This window comes from Heptranchias perlo, chromosome 25 (assembly GCF_035084215.1).
Source record: "Heptranchias perlo isolate sHepPer1 chromosome 25, sHepPer1.hap1, whole genome shotgun sequence".
Classification (NCBI taxonomy): Eukaryota; Metazoa; Chordata; class Chondrichthyes; order Hexanchiformes; family Hexanchidae; genus Heptranchias; species Heptranchias perlo.
Genome location: NC_090349.1, coordinates 40,039,180 through 40,061,421, shown reverse-complemented (window position 1 = coordinate 40,061,421; position 22,242 = coordinate 40,039,180). Strand labels below are relative to the sequence as shown.

Below are 22,242 nucleotides of genomic sequence, written 5' to 3'. Positions count from 1 at the left end.
GAAAAGAAACTTGCAAGGGATATCAAAACCAATACGAAGAACTTCTATAGTTATATTAGGAAAAAGAGAGTGGTCAGGAGCAGTATTGGCCCCTTAAAAACTGAAAGTGGGGATATTGTCTTTGACAATGGGGAAATGGCGGATATGTTGAACGATTACTTTGCGTCAGTATTTACAGTAGAAAAAGAGGATAGAATGCCGGAAATCCCAAGAAAACTTATATTGAATCGGGGACAGGGACTTGATAAAATTAACATAAGTAAAGCAACAGTAATGAAGAAAATAATAGCACTAAAGAGTGACAAATCCCCAGGACCAGATGGTTTCCATCCCAGGGTTTTAAAGGAAGTAGGTGAGCAGATTGCAGATGCCCTAACTATAATCTTTCAAAGTTCTCTAGATTCAGGAACTGACCCTCTGGATTGGAAAATTGCACATGTCACTCTGCTTTTTAAGAAAGGAGAGAGAGAGAAACCAAGGAATTATAGACCAGTTAGTCTAACATCTGTTGTGGGGAAAGTGCTGGAGTCTATAATTAAGGATAGGGTGACTGAACACCTCGAGAATTTTCAGTTAATCAGAGAGAGCCAGCATGGATTTGTGAAAGGTAGGTCGTGCCTGACAAACCTGATTGAATTTTTTGAAGAGGTGACTAAAGTAGTGGACAGGGGAATGTCAATGGATGTTATTTATATGGACTTCCAGAAGGCATTTGATAAGGTCCCACATAAGAGACTGTTAGCTAAGATAGAAGCCCATGGAATCGAGGGAAAAGTACGGACTTGGTTAGGAAGTTGTCTGAGCGAAAGGCGACAGAAAGTAGGGATAATGGGTAGGTACTCACATTGGCAGGATGTGACTAGTGGAGTCCCGCAGGGATCTGTCTTGGGGCCTCAATTATTCACAATACTTATTAACGACTTAGATGAAGGCATAGAAAGTCTCATATCTAAGTTTGCCGATGACACAAAGATTGGTGGCATTGTAAGCAGTGTAGATGAAAACATAAAATTACAAAGCGATATTGATAGATTAGGTGAATGGGCAAAACTGTGGCAAATGGAATTCAATGTAGACAAATGTGAGGTCATCCACTTTGGATCAAAAAAGGATAGAACAGGGTACTTTCTAAATGGTAAAAAGTTAAAAACAGTGGATGTCCAAAGGGACTTAGGGGTACAGGTACATAGATCATTGAAGTGTCATGAACAGGTGCAGAAAATAATCAATAAGGCCAATGGAATGCTGGCCTTTATATCTAGAGGTCTGGAGTACAAGGGGGCAGAAGTTATGCTGCAGCTATACAAAACCCTGGTTAGACCGCACCTGGAGTACTGTGAGCAGTTCTGGGCACCGCACCTTTGGAAGGACATATTGGCCTTGGAGGGAGTGCAGCTAGAATGATACCCGGACTTCAAGGGTTAAGTTACGAGGAGAGATTACACAAATTGGGGTTGTATTCTCTAGAGTTTAGAAGGTTAAAGGGTGATCTGATCGAAGTTTATAAGATATTAAGGGGAACAGATAGGGTGGATAGAGAGAAACTATTTCCGCTGGTTGGGGATTTTAGGAGTAGGGGGCACAGTCTAAAAATTAGAGCCAGACCTTTCAGGAGTGAGATTAGAAAACATTTCTACACACAAAGGGTGGTAGCAATTTGGAACTCTCTTCCGCAAACGGCAATTGATACTAGCTCAATTGCTAAATTTAAATCTGAGATAGATCGTTTTTTGGCAACCAAAGGTATTAAGGGATATGGGCCAAAGGCAGGTATATGGAGTTAGATCACAGATCAGCCATGATCTTATCAAATGACGGAGCAGGCACAAGGGGCTGAATGGCCTACTCCTGTTCCTATATTCCTATATTCCTACATCCGGGATTTTAGTCTGCGCAGTTTGTGAATGAACTGCACTTCCTGGTTCTCACAGCGTGGCTTGCTTCAAGCTGATTGGTTGAGGGGGCCTTAATGATCCTTTCCCTGCTCACACAGTTCAAGGAAGTTGCCGCCAAAAGGAACGCAGTAACCCAGTGGGTGAATTTAAATCTAACCAGCGGTGAGTACTGCTGGTTCACTGCTCAGAGAAATCCATTCCTCAGTAGTATAGCAACCATTTTCCCAAATCTTTCCGGAAATTGACTTAAAACATATGCCTTACGTTCCGTGGTCATCAGACACGGGGAAACTTAATTGCAAACAGCCACTGGTGACATCGCTCGTGAAAATCTTTACAGGGGCCCGTGTATTAAGGTGTAAAGTAAGCAATTAGGGCTTTTTCTATTGAAGGCTGTCTGTGGTCCGTAACTTGCGAGTGTCTGTCGTTTCAGAGTGCCTCTTGTATCTTTCATATAACCGATCTGAGCACCTGCGTGTCACAGACACCCGCATTCCTCATTGTGCAAAAATAAAATCAAACCTCAAATATGCAACTAATGTGCGTATTAAAAAGAAAGGACCTAACAAGATAATAGGGTCCAAAGGGCCAATTTTCCCCCTGCCCTGCTCCTAAATGGCACCCGAAAAACTGGTGCAATGCAGTGGAAAAAAATGGGTGCTAATCCTTGATGCTGCCATTCTGCTCCTGCATCAAACTTCCTCTGTAGCTTCTCTGGAGTACCTGGCCGTGCCTGAAGAGGGAGCAGCAGTGTAACCCACCTGCCAATTAATGACAGAGGGCTTTGATCCAGAGCCCATGTAATCACGTCGGGTGCAGTTCAGTGGCAAACTGCCCGCATTAAAAAAAAACTGGCGTTACTGATTCCTGAGCTGCTGCTTATCAGCTGCTGTTGCCAGGTTAGGTTTTTATTTTTCACTTTTTGACTACAAACTGGGACTGCTGCCTCTACCACAAGCCCCTTTCTTGACAGCTGCTGAAGTCATTTACCTGGGTCTCTCCAATGCCACTCACTACTGTTTCCCTGCACAAAGTAGAAAGCCCCTTACAACCAACCGTTCACCTGCTCCATGCCACCTGGAATGAAATGAGAAGCCTTATAGTTAAACCAGCTCCCTCCTCCTCGCCCCACACCGCCATTCTTCACACCCGGACTCGATTGCTCCTGTCTCCTCCACCTACTGCTTGGCGTCACAGTGCCACCTTCTCGCCAGTCCCCTCTGGGGCACTATGCAGGGGTGCCAGAGCTGCGGCTTGGCCACTGTTGCCACGCCAACCATAAATAAAGAGGAAGTTCGCTGACATGCAATTCACAACTTACTGGCATGCATTCGTTAATTTAAAAAACTTGAACGTAAGTTGTCCAGATAATAATCCTGCCCCATTACCCCCCTCCCCAAAATCCTTCTGGATCTTCCACGGAGCTTAAACTAGGCCTGCCCCTTTAATGGTGCTGGTGCCTTTAAGGCCCATGAAATGCCCAGACTTCATACTGTCTTCGTGGTTGCAACCAATGGTGTGCCTGTAAGTGTGTCTTCCTGGAGCTTCCTTTATCTTAATTAGGGGTGAGAGCAAGTACAGAAAGAAAGAAAGAAAGACTTGCATTTATATAGCACCTTTCATAACCTCAGGACATCCCAAAGCGCTTTACAGCCAATGAAGTACTTTTTGAAGTGTAGTCACTGTTCGAATGTAGGAAATACAGCAGCTAGTTTGCGCACAGCAAGATCCCACAAACAGCACTGTGATAATGATCAGGCAATCTGCTTAAATGGTGGTGTTGGTTGAGGGATAAATATTGGCCAGGACACCAGGGACAAATCCCCTGCTCTTCTTCAAAATAGTGCCATGGAATCTTTTATGTCCACCTGCGGGAGGAGACGGTATAATGTCTCATCCGAAAGACGGCACCTCCAGCTGTACCGCACTCTCTCAGTACTGCACTGGAGTGTCAGCCTGGATTACGTGCTCAAGACTCTGGAGTGGGAAAAAGCAACAATGCTACCAACTGAGTCACGGCTGCTAACTTTCACTTTCCATTGTGTGATTAGCTGGGGACTCAGGGAATTTTGTTTTTTTAATTCTTGCTTGGCTGATTCAAGGACAAGTCAAGTCACCTGAGCAAAACATCTTTGTCGCCTTTAAATTGCTTTCAGCACAATAACTTATGCCAGTGGCAGATGTGGGTAGCAATTAACCAAGTTACTTTTATTGCAGAGAGTTGTTATGATCTGGAATTCACTGCCTGCAGGGCTATGGGGAAAGAACAGGGGAGTGGGACTAATTGGATGGCTCTTTCAAAGAGCCGGTACAGGCACGATGGGCCGAATGGTCTCCCTCCATGCTGTATGATTCTATGATACTAGTCTAATGCACTTCCCGCCTACTGATTACCAATGCACATCCACTCAGTATTGGTACTTAAGGGAGCGTGAATTAAACTGCAGTGCGTTAATCTCAACTTTTTGAAATTTGCATTAGAGGCCTTCCAGGTTCTTACCTGTTGGTAACCCTAAACTAAACAGCAATTTGTTTTTTCTGACAGATACATTACAGTTATGGGATCTGCTTTCAGTGCTTCCCTGTCTCCTGATTTAATGAAGGAGGGTGATCAGAACTAAAGAAGGGACAGCAGGGGTGTCAGACGACACCAAAAGCGGACTCACCAATATGCCACTCACCATATCCATAGGCCCAGGCACAGCTATTACCGAGGAGCACTGCGTCTGGAGGCTTAGATATAGTGGGGGGTGGAGGGGGGGAGGTGCAATTACAGAACTGTGTCTTTTTTTTGGCAATCCAGCCCACTTTTAACAAGGTAATGTAGGGGACATCTGCAGTATCAGGCAATTTGCTGTCCACAGATGTATCAAACAGGTGACTGATGCTGCATTCAGCAGAAACCAACACCTTCATATCCTTTCCCACATCAGCAGCATTTCGGGAATGCCCAATTTCACTGGACCGCTGGATTTTTCAATGAACAGGAGATGATTGACGGTGACCATAAGGCCATCTAGTCCCCCAAGGCACAATGCAATGGCCTACCTGAACAGAAAAGGGCTCCACTCTATCAATCTACAACTGGTCATTGATCACCAACACTATGACATGCAAGTCAATGTCCATTTGCTGGGCATCGCCCACAGTGCTTTCACATTGCAACAATCATCTGTGTCATGTATGACGGGAGGTGGGAGGCGGGAAGCATGGCTCCTCAAAAACCATGGCTAGCCTCTCCATCCCTGGCTAATGAAAACCCTTGTCACAGCCACCGATAGAGTCAGAGCTTGGATACGAGGCCCGTGCAACCTCCAGGACCGTCGTTGAGCATTCCGTTGGCTTCGTATGTCTGGACAGATTAGCTGTTTAGGTGGCTGCTAAAACCGTTTAAATTTTCCTCAGCTGCTTGAGAAATGCAATTGCTGCATTGGCCAGTTTGCTACGCAGGAAGGAGCTTGTCCAAATGGTAGCTCATCAGAATTAGGGGATACTGCGGGGATGCAAAAAAGCAATCAAAAGGCTAATGGAATGTTGGCCTTGACCTCAGGGGAGCTGGATTACAAAGGGGAAGGGAGTAATGCTTCATTTGTATAGAGCCTTGGTCAGACCCCATCTGGAGATACTGCGTTCAGTTTTAGGCACCGCACCTCAGGAAAAAGCATAGAAAATAGGAGCAAGAGTAGGCCATTCGGCCCTTCGGGCCTGCTCCGCCATTCAAAATGATCATGGCTGCTCGTCTAACTCAGTACCCTGTTCCCGCTTTTTCCCCATATCCCTTGATCCCTTTTAGCATTAAGAAATATATCTATCTCCTTCTTGAATACATCTAATGACTTGGCCTCCACTGCCTTCTGTGGTAGAGAATTCCACAGGTTCACCACCCTCTGAGTGAAGAAAAGGGAAGGATATATTGTCCTTGGAGGGGGTGCAGCGCAGATTCACCAGAATGAGACTGGGGCTTAGAGGGTTAAATTATGTTGCATAAACTTGGGTTGTATTCCCTTGAGTTTAGAAGACTGAGGGGCGACCTGATCGAGGTGTTTGAAAGGATTCGATAGGGTGGATACAGAGAAACTATATCCTCCGGTGGGAGAATCCAGAACGAGGGGACATAGATCTTAAAATTGGAGCTAGGCCTTTTAGGGCGGAAATCAGGAAACACATTTTCATACCAAGTGTAGTGGAAATCTGGAATTCTCTCTTCCAAAAGGCTGTGGTTGCTAGCGGGACATTTGGAACTTTCAGTACCGAGATCAGTAGATTTTTCGTCAGGTAAGAACATCAAAAGATATGGAGCTCAGGCGGGTGAATGGTGTTGAAGTGCAGATCAGCCATGACCTAATTGATAGCAGAGCAGGCTCGAGGGGCTGAATGGCCTTCTCCTGTCCCTATGTTAACAGTCGGGCACAGCTACTGCTGACTTGGGAAGCTACATCAATTCCCAGGCTCATGTTACCAGACTGGCTGCCACCAGCTGCTGTCCAGTGTCTGGCCAAACTCACTCCATGTGGCCTGGAATTTCTGAGGCACTGGCAGCGTTCTAAAATGTTTCTCATGAAATCTTTCCTCCTGCCAGGATTCCAAATGACCTTTGCTGAAACTTTGATTTAAGTTAGCCCAGACTGCACCATGATAATGTAACACTGTGTCCCGTTAAACGAACCTGATATGAAGCTGAAGGCCAAAAAAGCCATTAACAGCTGGTTGGAAGTAAGCCTTCAGCCCATCGGGCCAGAAATTTGTTGCGGCCTGGTTTTCGAGGCGATTCCAAGCGTGAGCCTGAACCAGCAGGCCCGCAGGCACGACAGAAAAGGGGGACCTCGCTGTGATAAGCAGGCGAGCTGCGGGTCACCTGTTCCCCCTTCCAGCTCGCCCGCGGAGCCAAAGTAGGCTGATTGCCTTGCCGGGAGTGGCCCTCAGGTAAGTCCTGAGGTGAGGAGGGGAAGAGGAGAACGGGAGGGCTGGGGGGGGTGGGGTCCAAGCCCACTGTCGTGTTGTGAAGCCAGGAGGAGCCCTCTTGCTCCTCAGGAAGGTAGGTTAAAGAAAACCCAGAAAATGCTGGAAATACTCAGCAAGTCAGGCAGCATCCGCGGAGAAAGAAACAGAGTTAACGTTTCAGGTCGTTGACCTTTCATCAGGGGCCGAACAAGATTTTCGTTTTTAAGCAAGTACAGAGTCAGGGAAAAGAGTGGGGAGGAAGGGGAGGGAAGAACAAAGGGGGAAGGTCCGTGATAGGGTGGCGGGCAGGAGTGATTAAATGACAAGAGGGATGATGGTGCAAGACAAGGAGGGTGGTAACGGGACAAGTAAAGAAACAAAAGATGGGTCCAGAGGAGCTGTAAATGGCAACATCAGAACCATTACCAGCACCTACTGTCCGAAAAAACGGGAGCAATGGTTGTAATCCGAAAAAGTTTACCTACCTTTAATTTGGCCACCTCCAGTGGTCCATTTAGGTACTGGTGGTTAGGCCGCTGTGGAACTGGAAAATCGAGTCGGAGCTTGCACGGCCCATGCTCTGCCTAGTTTTTAACCAATCTCCAGGAGGGGTCTAAAACAGGCTTTCGGCCCCTGATTTGCAGATGCAAGGTGCTTAACATCTGTTTCAGGCTGACGGCACAGAAGCCTGGGATGCAGTCTTTAACAACATGGCGGCGTCTGTACCCCAGACGCCTGTACCCCAGGGACATTGCTCCCCCAAAATTGTTCCTCGTTGCCCCCATTTTATGCCCAGAAAACAAGTGTAATGAGGACAAATTCCCCCCCCCCCCCCCCCCCGCCCCATTCTCTTAGTCAGGGAAGGTGAAGAGATCTACAAAGAGGAGACGGTGAAATAAATGGGGCAAATTATTTATTGTGGCACGTGATTTGTTGTTGCTCAGATCTGTTCAGAAATTTGCAGTTTTGGTCCAATAAGTCAAAGGGAGAGATTAATTCATGGATCTACGGGACCCATGCCCATGGGCCCAGCCAAACATGGGACCCCCTCCCCGCCAGTAAAACTCACCATAAGGCAGAAAAATTGCACGCAACCACTAAATCAAAATATGCGGGCATTTAAAAATACTGTCAGAAGGGGGAGTGCAGTCTGTGGGCCTATTTCTTCATGCGTTTTACTGCAGGTTTTATGTTTTAATAAGGAAAGAAAAGAAAGAACTTGCATTTATATAGTTACTTTCACAACCTCAGGACGTCCCAAAGCACTTTACAGCCAATGAAGTACTTTTGAAGTGCAGTCACTGTTGTAATGGATCAGAGGGGGTTTGAGTGGAGGGTTTGGAGAGGCCCCTTGGTGCCTGGGACCCCAAGGCTTCTTAATCCAGCTCTGATGAATCATCTGGGAACTGTTTAAATTTGAATACCAATTAGGCAGATGTCCCGTGGACAAAAGCAAAATCCTGCAGATGCTGGAAATCTGAAATAAAAACAGAAAACACTGGAAACACTCAGCAGGTCAGGCAGCATCTGCGGAGAGAGAAACAGAGTTAACGTTTCAGGTCGATGACCTTTCATCAGAACTGGAAAGAAGTTAGAGATTTAATATGTGATTAAACTCCTGTGGAGTTGCTCACAGTAAATTGGATGATATACCGTTTTATAAGGACAGGAATGCTGCACTAGTGCACATGCATAAAGTGTTTCTTGTGGCACTTGTTTGATGCATTGGTGCACAGAGGACTGGCTGATTTGGCAGATATCTCCGGTTTTGGCTTAGAAAGATCCAATAGCGTAGAAGTTTAATGCTGTGGTGACCTTCACAGTGACAGGCAGGGCTATTCCTGTGTGGAACTTCTCTAGAGGTTGTGTAGGAGGAGATTACATAACTTGGTGACAGCCTCCTTATGAAGCGTAGATGATGAAGACAGGTCCTTTGAGATAGATCCAGATAGGACTTGATCTAAATACGTAGAGGGGGATGAGGGATGAGTGAGCACCAAATTCCTCTGGTGCAATCGTCCTTGTCTTTCTTCCCTCTAAATAAACTTCTCTTTCTCCTCACAAATCTAGAATCGTTGCATGGAATTCTGATGCTGAACAATTTGCTTGCTGCAAGTGAAATGGCAGCTGCCAGTAAGACTGTCACGGGAAAACAATTCTGGAAAAACAGCCCTGCAGTGCAAAAAATACAGCAGCAGCAGACAGGAGCAGAAAGTAATGCACCAAGAACAATGCAGATAGAAATACCCAAAAAGTGAAAAGAAAAAGAAGCAGAATTATCAGATGCAAGAATAAACAGTCAATTAAACCTTTAAGGAGGAAACTTCCAGAGGCCAGAACAATAAATCCCTGCAGCACTCATTTGGTGAAGGAGTGTGAAAAAAATCTTTGACTTCAGCGTGAGATCAATTATGAGAGTGAATGCAATTAAGAGCTATAATGAGGTTGTCGCACATTCCTTGTGAGTCCTTAAAAAAGTAGAGACATTTATCTCTGCAGCTGAATACGGCACCTCATGAATCTTGCACTCAGGCCTATTGACTAAATTTAGCAAGGCACACTCTTTAAATGTGTGGGTGTGGTCACAGAGTGCAGCATCACTGAATCAGCCCTCACATTTCAAACATTTACCTGACGAAGGAGGAAGCCTCCGAAAGCTTGTGAATTTAAAATAAAATTGCTGGACTATAACTTGGTGTTGTAAAATTGTTTACAATTGTCAACCCCAGTCCATCACCGGCATCTCCACATCATTTCAAACATAAGTCAACTACAGTGGAAGATTTGATGCATTAAATCTGCATCCTCTGGCTCCCGACCCTTCTGTCACTGGAAACATTTTCTCCTTATTTACTCTAGCAATACCGTTCATGATTTTGAACACATCTATCAAATCTCCCCTTAACCTTCTCTGCTCTAAGGGGAACAACCACAGACTCTCCACATAACTGAAGTCACATCCTTGGTACCATTCCAGTAAATCTCTTCTGTATCCTCTCTAAGGCCTTGACATCTTTCCTAAAGTGTGGTGCCCAGAAATGGCCACAATACTCCAACTGGGGCCTAACCATTTATGCATAAATGCTATATATTCATATTTGCATATTATATATACATACATATTATATACACATACAACTCATACATACATATATATACACATATACATTTATATATATATATACAAATATGTACACATATATATGCATATGTATATATACACATGTTATATGTACATACACATACACATACATATATAGATTATACATACATATCATACATGCACGTACACTATGTATGCACATATATATTGTATACATATACACATATAGACATACATATATATATATACACATATATACACATAAACATACATATTATATACACATACATGTATAGACATACATATTATATATGCACATACATATTATATACACTTACATGTATAGACATACATATTATATACACATATGAAGGTTTAGCATAACTCCCTTGCTATTGTACTCTATGCCTCTATTTATAAAGCCAACTATCCCATATGCCCTTTTAACAGCATTCTCAACTTGTCCTGCCACCTTCAAAGATTTGTGTAGGTACACCCCCAAGTCTCCCTGTTCCTGCACCCCCTTTAAAATTGTACCATTTTATATATTATATTATATTTACACACATGCATATTTTATATATATATATATACACAATTATCTACACATTATATATATACACACATTTATGCATAAATGCTATATATTCATATTTGCATATTATATATACATACATATTATATACACATACAACTCATACATACATATATACACATATACATTTTTATATATATACAAATATGCACATGTATAAATGCATATGTATATATATACATGTTATATGTACATACACATACATATATAGATTATACATACATATCATACATACACATACACTATGTATGCACATATATATTGTATACATATACACATATAGACATACATCTACACTATGTATGCACATATATATTGTATACATTTACACATATAGACATACATATATATATATATATACATACATATATACACATATATACACATAAACATACATATTATATACACATACATGTATAGACATACATATATATGCACATACATATTATATACACATACATGTATAGACATACATATAAACGCATACATATTGTATACACATACATGTATAGACATACATATTATATACACATACATGTATAGACATACATATTATATACACATACATGTATAGACATACATACATATTGTATACACATACATGTATAGACATACATATTATATACACATACATGTATAGACATACATACTATATACGCACATACATATTATATACACATACATGTATAGACATGCATACTATAGATGCACATACATATTATATGCACATACACGTATAGACATACATATTATATACACACACATGTATATATATATAGGATATATTTATTTAGTTGTTCATTAACAGGACCAATCGATCAGCCCTGTGGGTGTGTGCAGACGCCTGGCTGCGCGCGCCGCTGGCGGTGCGGAGCCTGTCATTGGTTTGCTCTTGGCCGGGGTGCAGGAAGCGCGGTGGTTGCCGGTCAGTCTAACGGCGGTCATTGTGGGAAGTGAGGATAATCAAGATGGCGGGCAGCAGGCGGCTTATGAAGGTAAACTCGCGGCTTCCATTTGTTCCTTGTGGTGTGGAGGAGACTGATGGAATAAACCCGGCTTTACAACCGAAAAATAAATAAATAATTTACCCCCCCGAGGGGTTGGGAAAATTTAAGTGGGGCGGGGGGGGGGAAATGAGTGAAAGTGGGGTGGGGGTGTGAGGTGGGAGGCGGGCGGGGGGAGAGACCCGGTGTGTCGGGGGCGGGCGGGCTGGTGGGGGGGGGGGGATAGCGGTCTCGCCGGGACTGTGCGGGGAGGGGAATCGAACGGTTGATTACGGGGGAGGGGGGGGAGAGAAAGAAAAGCCTTCGGGGCGTTGGGGAGGGGGCGGCGGCGGCGGCGGCGGCTCGATTAAAAAGAAAAAAAAAAGGGGTGAAGAAGAAGATGCGTCAAAATAATCCGGCGCGGCCTCCTCCTCTTCCTCACCCAGAGGCCTTGAACCGTTCGCCCTCCTCCCAACCGAATTCTCCGCCTGTTTGTATTTAATTTATAACGGTGATGTGGTGTTTTATTTAAGATTTTTCCACCTCCCGTTGATGAGGAGCGCGCTTCAGGCGCCGGGCCTACACGGCACCGCGATCGGGTTCCCCCCGCCCCCCCCCCCGTCCTCAATCACCCCTCCCTTAACCCCCTTTGGGGGGGGGGGGTGGGGGAATTTTTTTTTGGCTGCTGTTGCTGGTTTTATTTTAAGTTGGAAATCCCCCCCTTTTTTTTTCTAGCGGAAGTCTGTCGATATGTTGAAAGAATTAAGGAAAAAAAACGTGGTTTCTCTTGACTCAGCAGTTTGGGGCACCTGGTTCACTGCATCGAGGGGACAAGACATTTGTTTCTCACTCCTCCCATCTCGGTCTTTACCCCATCTTTTTCCAAATTAATAAGAAGTCTCCATTCTTGCCCAGCCGAATTATTTTTAAGAAAAAGAATCCGATATTTGTAGGAATGGATGTGGGTGTGCAATGTTGGATTTTTATTTTGGTGTTAAATTCCACCCCCCTCTCCATAATCTATTTGAATAACTCGATTAAAACTAGTTTTCTGTCTCTCAAAATATAAATACATTTCTGGAGATGTGGGCGTCGCCAGCATGGAAAGGCCCTCCAGCGTTACATTGGCTTGGAAATTGCTCATAAAATAACGACATTGCTAACAGCGCTCACTGTTATTTCGGGGCAAATGGAAGAGCAGGTCAAATGTGGAAATCTGGAACTTGCTCTACCGTTTGCCCCGCTCCTCCCAAAGCTGCGTGGGAAGGACAGCTCGCGGGCTGAATGAATGGGCGAGTGAGTGCGAACTTGCTGTCCTGCCTAGCTGGAAATGAACTAACCTCTCCATTTTAAAAAAGATACACTTTCTTTCGGTCTAAACCAACTTTTAACAGCGTGGTAAGTCTTAATGACTGTCAAACCACCTCTCTGGCACTGAAAATTAACTTTTAAAAATGTGGAGTCTCGTTATTTCTGATTTTAATTGTTTGACATTTATACTTTAAAAAAAATTGTTTTACATTTTCTATCTAATCTCTTAATTGGATATTTCTTATCCTCTTTATTTCGCTTTCTCTAACTGATTTTACATGGAATATACTGTTGTAGCTTACACTTCCTGGTTCTGATTGTGCGGCTTGTCAAGGATGCTTCAAGCTGATTGGTTGAGGGGACGGAGCGATCCTTTCCTCACTCACAGCTCACAGAAGCCCGGGGGACTTTCTTCAGCTCCTCACTGAAGCAAGTTTCTGCCCAAAAGCCTGCAACTAGTTTGTGGGTGAGTTTATAACCAACGAGCAATGGGTGACATTTGTTTGCCACTCAGCGCAATTTCCAGGCCATTATGTTTTATTCATTCTGGCGATGTGGGCGTCACTGGCAAGGAAAGTCCCACCAACGTTTTATTGCCCATCCCTAGTTTCCCATAGAAGATACCGTCAGCCACCTTTTTGAACAACTGCAGTTCTTTGGAGAGGTTTTGATGCAGCCCCTTGCTAGGCCACTTCAGAGGGCAAAAAGCAGAATACTTTTTTGTATTTTTATTTCAAAGTCTGAAATAAACACGCAAATGCTGGAACCGCTGAGCAGGTTAGACAGCATCACTTCAGAGGGCAGTCAGTTGGCAACCATGTTGGTGTGGGGCTGGAGTCGCAAGGGTAAGGAGGACAGGTTTCCTCTAAAGGACATTAATAAACCAGCTTTACTACAATCAGACAGCTTTGTAGCCAGTTTTGCTGACACAAGCTTTTGATTTCCAGATTTTTAAAAAGTGGAATTCAAAATCTCAAATTGCCACGTGTAACTGTTATTTTTTATCGCTGCAGTATTACCTGCTGATTTATGACCCTGTATAATTAATTAACTAATATGTAGTTCCGATTCTGTGTTTGCAAATCCTCCTAGTTGACTATTACTTTCTATCAATAGCAATTCTGGTTCTTGTACTCCATATGCATGTGTGCCTGATTAGATGCATATTCAAATGTTCAATTCTTGTGTTTAGAATAATTTCTTAAATCAAACGTATCCTGGAGGAGTCTTGATGTGTAAGTAAAATGGTGCTGCAACTTTTTACCCGATGATTTGTCTTGTGGTCCAAATCATGTATGTAGCAAAACTAGGAAATGAATATGCTGTAGTAGTGAGGTTAAAATGTAAGAAATGTATCACCTAAGCATGGGATCTAAGCAGAGCTTTTTATCCATTATTAAATAAGCTGAACTCATACTTTTTAAACTAATTTGTTCCACACTTGCTGAGTCATTTCATTTTAGAGAAAATCAATGGTGACTCGGCGTGTTCCTCACTGATCACCCCACCAAATGTCAGCAGTGTGCGTTTGATTCACCATCTCATGATTACAATAGCTGTTCTGGGCTATGTGACTATAATACCCTCATATTTCTGTAAGAATGTAGTGGAGTACAAAAATAAGTGATTATAGATTACAAGCATTCTGAAGTTTGTAGGCAAGTTTTAACCTCCATCTTGGTTTTTAAAAAAATCAGTTTAATCCTAAGACACTGTATAATAAGAAAAACTTTTTCACAACTACAGATTTAAGAAACAGGTGTGATGCGGTCTAAAACACAGCTTACTTTGCTTTGAGTGGTGTGGCACACTACCATAGTTAAACCTTTCAAAATGGATGTCGTCACTATATCACATGTTAATATCAGATGATAGCTTAGTAAATCTGTGGACTTGAACTAAAATAGTTTCTAAATATGCTATTTTAACCACTCTTTAAAATCCGATGCTTAATTCCCAAGAAGAATGAAAAGCAGCTGTAAAACAGAAAATTGCCTGTAGCGAGTGAAATCTACTAGTAGTGAAATATTTAATGTTCAAAATAATTGAGTTCTAATTAAAGGTATATATTTATCATTTTATAATTTCAGATTTTATTTGGAAATAGCATCTAAAAACATTTTTAGCAACTGAAATAAAAAATGGCTCCCTAGAAATAACCTATCTTTGTTCTACTTGGAATTGTAATAAAATTAGGATATATCATCAATTGAAGTATTTACTTATGCATAAAGCAGTTTTTTTCACTTTCCTACCCTCCTCGTGAAGGTAACGATTCCTGCTCGGTATGGTTCCAAGAATGCTGGAGGCTCGCTGGAATCTTGGCCCTGTGGCCATTCTACACATGAATCTAGACAGTGAATATTGGGTGTGCTATTTCACTTGAGTAAAGTGTGGGGGTTGGCAGAAGGAGGAGGGAAGAGAAAAACAGTCGAGTCCTGCCTTGTTCTCGCCTGATGTCCCCACGTATACATTTTCTAGCAGGGATCAGGAGCAGGAACCCAGGCTAATTGTTCTTAGCCGAGTGCATTGAGGTTAATTGTAGCACCCATACTGGTATCTCGGCTGAAATCATCTAACTAAGCACAGAGTGGGAGTCAAAGCAGGGACCTGGGGAAAGGTTCCTGCTGACTTTATCAACTGAGCCAAAAGTATAGAATTATACACCAATGTAATTTTCTATTAATGTGGCTCTTGTAGAATGTTTCAAAATCGACCTTGTGTACTCTTGCTGTATTTAGAAAAATTGTCTTAATTAAACTGACATTACCATGTATAATTTTAACAGTGCCTCTGCCAGTGGTGATTCCACTGAAACTGTGCAAGTATACATGACGTTACCAGTTGTGAATTACTATTAGAAACTTCCATGACCAGTGACCATACAATGGCAGCTTCAATTCATCTTTCACAACCTTCACACAATGTCATCTGGTGGTTGGTGCCTAATACTGCTACCTCCATAAAATTTGTGCTAACGGTACTATAAATCAGTACCAGTTTTAATTATGTGAAGTTCTAACTGAAGAGCGAAGTGTATGGATTCTTAGGGTAGATATCTCCATAAATAAAACTGGCAATCCATGAAAACTGTTCAGTCATGCACTCTCCACTACCAAGGGCCAGCTACTAAAAATGCGAGTGGCCAAAGAGTAATGAGGATGAGGTAGTACAAATGTCAGTGTTCACAATGGAATAATTTTGAGAAGGAAATATACCCATCTGTCTGTCAAACTTAATTTCAATCATAAGCCTGTCAAAAGCATAAAATTCCAGTTTACGTTGATTGTTAAATTTGATCTGGAATCATGAAATGGACAGATTGGCACCCTGTTTCATTACAATTTGTGTGCTCTTTTGATATAATTGGGTGGACTGTTCTAAAAATACATGGTTAGATTTCAGTGGGGAAACAAGTATACAACAGGCTGTTTTTAACTAAAGCTTGATTTTTGATTGATCATGCCATGCTCCAGTGCCTCTCCTCTGTTGTCTATCTCCATGGGATAGCGCTCTCATTCCATTTCTGTCTGTCCGAATGCAGTTGGTGCATCCCCACCTTTGCAGTTTCCTAAGCATTAATCCCCGGCCTCCTCTTCCTGATCTGTATGCTGATGACACCCAACTCTACCCCTCTGCTACATTCCTTGACCCTTCGATTACCTCCGTTCTCCGATTGCTTGTCTGACATCAGATCCTGGATGTGCCATAATTCCAGCTCACTATTAAGATGACCAAAGCCATTGTCTCCACTATGGACTCCACTCTCTTGATACTATCATTCTCTCTGGCCATCTCTCAGGCTGAACCGGACTGTCGTTCATTGTTTCTTGATATTTTTTCTGAGCTTTAAAACCCCACAGCCTGTCCGTCACCAAGATCGTTTACTTCTACCGTTGCAACTTTGCCGCTGCCAAAGATCTTGTACGTGCTTCGTCACTTCCAGACTTGATTATTCAAATACCCCCTCTTCATTTCTCAGACTTGTCCAAGCCGCCACTGCCGGTGTCTTGTTCTGCAATAAGTCTTATTCATCCATCGCCCCTTTCCGTGTTGACCTACACTGGCTCCCCGTTTCTTTTTTTTATTAGTTCATGGGATGTGGGCGTCGCTGGCAAGGCCAGCATTTATTACCCATCCCTAATTGCCCTTGAGAAGGTAGTGGTGAGCCACCTTCTCGAACCGCTGTAGTCCGTGTGGTGAAGGTTCTCCCACATGTATTAATGTATTAAATTTCAAATCACAGTAAGGCCATACTCCACCTTAGCTCCTCCCTTCCTTACATCCCAGTATGGAACACAACAGCTGAACTCAGTGCCATTAGATTAGGGAGAGAAAGATTGGCCTGGGACTTTGATCCCAATCTGGTGAGTCCTACCACGTGTGGATGTCAGCTGAGAATAGGGTGGTGGTAGAGCCATCAGTGATGTTTGCCATGCTGTCTGGAGCTCTCCTTGCACCTCTTCACTTCTCCATTTCTCCACCATTTTTTAATTTAAAAAATTTCCTCAAAATTCATTTTTAACTAATTACCTAACATCTACCTTTTTTCAGTTGCCACCTGTAAAGTGCCATGGGGTGTTTTTTAACCCTCATTAGAGGTGTTATATAAATTTACTATCTATAAGACTGAATTATTGAGGGTAATGCCTTTATGAAACAACAATTTAGGACTCCAATTTTTTAGTAGAAATCTTTGTTACAGGTGCAATATGATCTGTCCTAAGTTAGCTGATCTCAGTTGGGACTTCAGTATGGAACACAACAGCTGAACTCAGTGCCATTAGGTTAGGGAGAGAAAGATCGGCCTGGGACCTTGATCCCAATCTGGTGAGTCCTACCGCGTGTGGATGTCATCTGAGAATAGGGTGGTCAAAAGAGACTGCTATCTCTTGTAAAGAGGGCCTACATGTGAATAATAGCCACTTGAGCAAGATACCTGTGGAGTCATTAGTCATACAGCACAGAAGGAGGCCATTCAGCCCATCGTGCCTGCGCTGCCCCTTTGAAAGAGCTGTCCAATTAGTCCCATAGCCCTGCAAATTTTTCTTTGGCAAGTATATACTAATTCCCCATTGAAAGTTACTATTAAATCTGCTTCCACCACCCTTTCAGGCAGTACATTCCAGATCATCATAACCCGCAGCATTAAAAAAAATTCTCAGCTCCCCTTTGGTTCTTTTGCCAATTACCGTAAATCTGTCCTCTGGTTACCAAACCACATGCTGGTGGAAACGGTTTCTCCTTACTCTTAAAAACCCGTCATAATTTTGAACACCTCTTAAATCGCCCCTCAACCTGAGCAATCCCAGCTTTTCTTGTCTCTCCACGTAACTGAAGTCCCTCATCCCTGGTACCATTCTAGTAAATCTCCTCTGTACTTCTCCAAGATCTTGACATCCTTCTTAAAGTGTGGTGCCCAGAATTGCCACAATACACCAGCTGAGGCCTATATTGTAAAGATTTGTGAAGGTTTAGCATAAGAAGCAAGAAAATTTGTGATGGATAAAAGTCTGGGTTTTGTTGTTTGTAAAATACAGCTGTGATTTTGTTGGTTTAAGTGGTGGGAGAAAAAAATCTGAGTATAATATATAAAAGCTTTTTTTTCATTTAATTCTTTTCAGTATAAAATGAAATCCATCAAATGTATTGTTTGGCTCATTAAACATGGTGGCTAGTGTACATGCTTGCGAATGTTAATGTATCTTCGCCATAATGTTGGGGTAACAACAGGATGCTGTGAGGATTCAGTTTTGGGTCTTCAGATAAAAATTCAGACAAGTTTGGCCAATGTGCTGCTCTTAAAAGAAGTCTATTTTGAATTTCCATTCTCATGTGTCACCTCAAATTCTGATTCTCTGGTGTACCCTGATAATTACACCATTATAAATCCACAAATATGACTGCATATGTAACCAAAAGTTGATGTTTGGAAAATTATTGATACATGTAGGACGTTTTACATCAAATTCTGTAACTTAGCAGATGTACCATGTAACATCACGTGCCATCAGCATCTGTTGGCCACTTGAATTCAGCCACATTGTTGAAGTGCACTATTTTGCCACCCCCAGTACCCAACTGAAGGAAATATTTCAAAAATGGAGTTGCAGCAAAGTAGTTAGTCCAATGGCAAACTTTTTTATTCAAAACACAGTCTAAGAAATCTTGGAGTTTGTGTAGCAGCCGGTACTTCTCTGTATTAATCATCCTTTTTATTCAGTGTATCGCAGCTATCTTTAATACATGATAACGCAAGCTTGAGACTTGGAGTTTTTGGGTTCTTGCTTGGTAAGTTGGAGTATTTGCTTGCTGGACTCCCTGCTTCTCCACACACCTCTATTTGAAATTGCATGTAAACAGGAAATTACAGAACAACTTGCATTTATATAGCACTTTTAATGTAGTAAAACGTCCCATGGCACTTGACAGGAGCATTATCAAACCAAATTTGATACTAAGCCTCATGAGATATTGGGACAGGTGACCAAAAGCTTGGGCAAAGAGGTAAAGAGCATCTTAAAGGAGTATGGAGAGGCGGGGAGATTTAGGGGGAGAACTCCAGAGCTTGGCACCGAGGCAGCTGAAGGCATGGCCACCAATGGTGGAGTGATTAAAATCGGGGATGCGCAAGAGGCCAGAATTGGAGGAAGGCCGAGATCCCGAAGGGTTGCAGGGCTGGAGGAGGTTAGAGATGGAGCGGCAAGGCCATGGAGTAATTTGAAAACGAGGGGTGATGGGTGAACGGGACTTGGATCATTGAGTCTATTGATTCTTCTTGGAACCGAAGAAGTCTGCACCTGGAATGGCGTTGGTCAAATATGGATATGACTGTGTATTTAAGCGATTTTGTGCCTTCACAGTGCCAGCACAATATTTATGAAAACTAGGTTTTAATGCGCAGTGCTAGTTTATATTACATGTTATGTCATCTGTTTAAAATAAGTTCTATATTTGACAAAATATCAACATTGAGAGGGATGACATTTAAAGTTTTACAGTGACATTTGCAGACAATATGCAGTTTGTATGTCAATTTAGGTCTCATTTACATGAGTTTTACACAGAATGCACACAGCTATAGAACCTGATTTGTAACCCACTTGTGCTGACCATAATTCACTTGTGACTTCACTGAGTTATTAGGTTAACTCACTTGTCTGATAGCTGGGCCATGGGACACAATTTCTATCATCTTTATATCTGGTCTGACTACATTTTGAAATTATTTTGTGAAATTCCAGTTGTGACTTTTATAGAGTTTTATCAGGTTGTATTCTGGCATGTGAGCTGTTGTTAGATGAAATATGCAAAGAAGCTGTTTTGGGTACTTACACAGAAAAATTGTTCCTTCCCAGCAGTACAGTCCTGCACATTTTAGTGGCTGGAAAAATATTTTTAATGAAATCTCAAAAAACAAAATCTCAGGTTGGCAATTCTGGCTTTCCTTGTATTTCAGCTACTGAGTGGCAGAGTGGTTGCCACGTGGAAAATGTTCACCATGAAACATACTTTTACTGTTAATCCAATATTGGTTTGCAATAGAAAGTGGGAATCATGTAGTGGAGGATTGCTCCATTATAAAATAGAAATAGTTTTGAGTATGTACCATCCTTGCCTTTGCCTACAAGTGCAGGATCCATTGTTTAAGTTATTTGCATATTTGATGAGGTTCAGAGTTCTTGTATTTTGTGCGACAGCGAAGATAAGGAAACCAATCACCCTATATAAATTAAAGTTCACCTTCCCCAGTAGGTGGGGTAAACAAATTGGTTAGTGGTGTGCCTATCCAAATAGCAACAGATGTTAACCATCCTTCGCAGCAACTACAATGTCACCGCTGTTGAGCATTGATGAACATCCAGAATTGGAGCTTTTTTTGAGTACTAAGACCGATTGCTTGAAGTCCCTATTGATTGTTGACAAAACTTCAGTTGTAAATGATTGAACTGCTTGACAGATGGAAGCCAATTCTGAACTTTCAAGGGCTACATCATGTCATAAGTATTCAACCATCAAGACCACTTCCTTTCATTTGATTTCTGTTCACTTGTGTGTGAATTTTATTTTAAAGCATTTCACATAAAATCAGAGAGTAGATCTTTTCTCATTGATTCACAATTCAGAGTTGCATTAATGTACAACTGCGAACAAACCAGATTTTTAAAAAATTGAGAAACAAAAGCCTGTCAAATGTTGCATCCATTCCTGCACCTTGTGCAATGCAAGCATAATGAGAATATGACTGTACCTGTTGCCATCAGTAATGCAGGAATTGTTGTTTTTGGAAACCAGTAATAAAAAATTGAATGCTAACTGGATATTTGTTATAACTCTACTCAACAAAAAAGTATTCAATTTGCTACTCTGAAAATATCCATAATGGTATGGCTAGTAATTTTTTTAATTGGAGGCACTTTTTCTATAAGTGCCATGGACAGTTGATGGTGATTCTCTGGTTGACGGCACTCCTGAATATAAATGGTGCAACCTTCGTAGAGCTGATGACACAGCTTTCCAAGGTTCTGAGTTGTAACGTAAAAGGGCCTGAATATTTATGATTTTTTTTCCACGGACACAATTTTCTTTTTCTTAAGACGTTAAACCGAGGTCCTATCTGGTGGATATTAAAGATCTTGTGACATAATTCAAAGAACAGGGAGTTCTTTGTGTCTTGGCAAACATTCTTCTTTCAATGGCACCACCAAAAACATAGATTTAACTGGCCATTCACTTAATTGCTGTTTGTGTGAATTTGATTATAAATTTGGCTGCTGTATTTGCCCACAAGAGTGACTGCACTTTAAAGTAACTTATTGTATGTGAAATGCTTTAGGGACGTCTTCAGATTTTTTTTTTGAATCGATTAGGTGCTGAATAATGTTTGTTCTTTAGAGCAGAGAAGGTTGAGAGGAGATTTGATAGAAGTGTTCGAATTCATGAAGGACTTGGATAAAGTAAATAAAGAGAAACGGTTCCCATTGGCGGAAGGGTCGAGCACCAGAGGGGACAGATTTAACGTGATTGGTAAAAGAACCAAAGGCGACATGGGGAAAAACTTTTTTACGCAGCGAGTGGTTGTGATCTGGAATGCGCTGCCTGAAAGGATGGTGGAAACAGATTCAATCAGGGCTTCCAGAAACGTGGGAATGGGACTAACTGGATTGCTCTTATGAAGAGCTGGCATGACTGGCCTCCTGTGCTGTAACCATTCTATGATTCTAAATGCAACTTGTTCTTGTTTTGTATCAATAGGCTATCATTTGTTAGGGTTAAGATGAAAAGCAGGAAGTACAAAATTTAAAGGAATTAATTGAAAACTTTTCTGACTACATCTGCAGTATAACTTGATGTAACTAAAGGTTCTGCTTAAATAATGTGGTTATATTAAGGACTTTTATTCAGAACATTCCT

The 22,242-nt window shown here is 42.0% G+C and overlaps 1 protein-coding gene across 1 annotated transcript in view; it reads left to right on the top strand.

Moving 5' to 3' along the window:
• Positions 1-11,421: 11,421 nt before the first annotated feature.
• Positions 11,422-22,242, top strand: part of ube2l3b (ubiquitin-conjugating enzyme E2L 3b) — a 47,228-nt gene continuing 36,407 nt past the window's right edge. Inside the window, exon 1 of the mRNA XM_068006091.1 lies at positions 11,422-11,529. Coding sequence (XP_067862192.1) covers positions 11,503-11,529 — 27 coding nt within the window. The 5' untranslated portion in view covers positions 11,422-11,502. The remainder of the gene's footprint in view (positions 11,530-22,242) is intronic.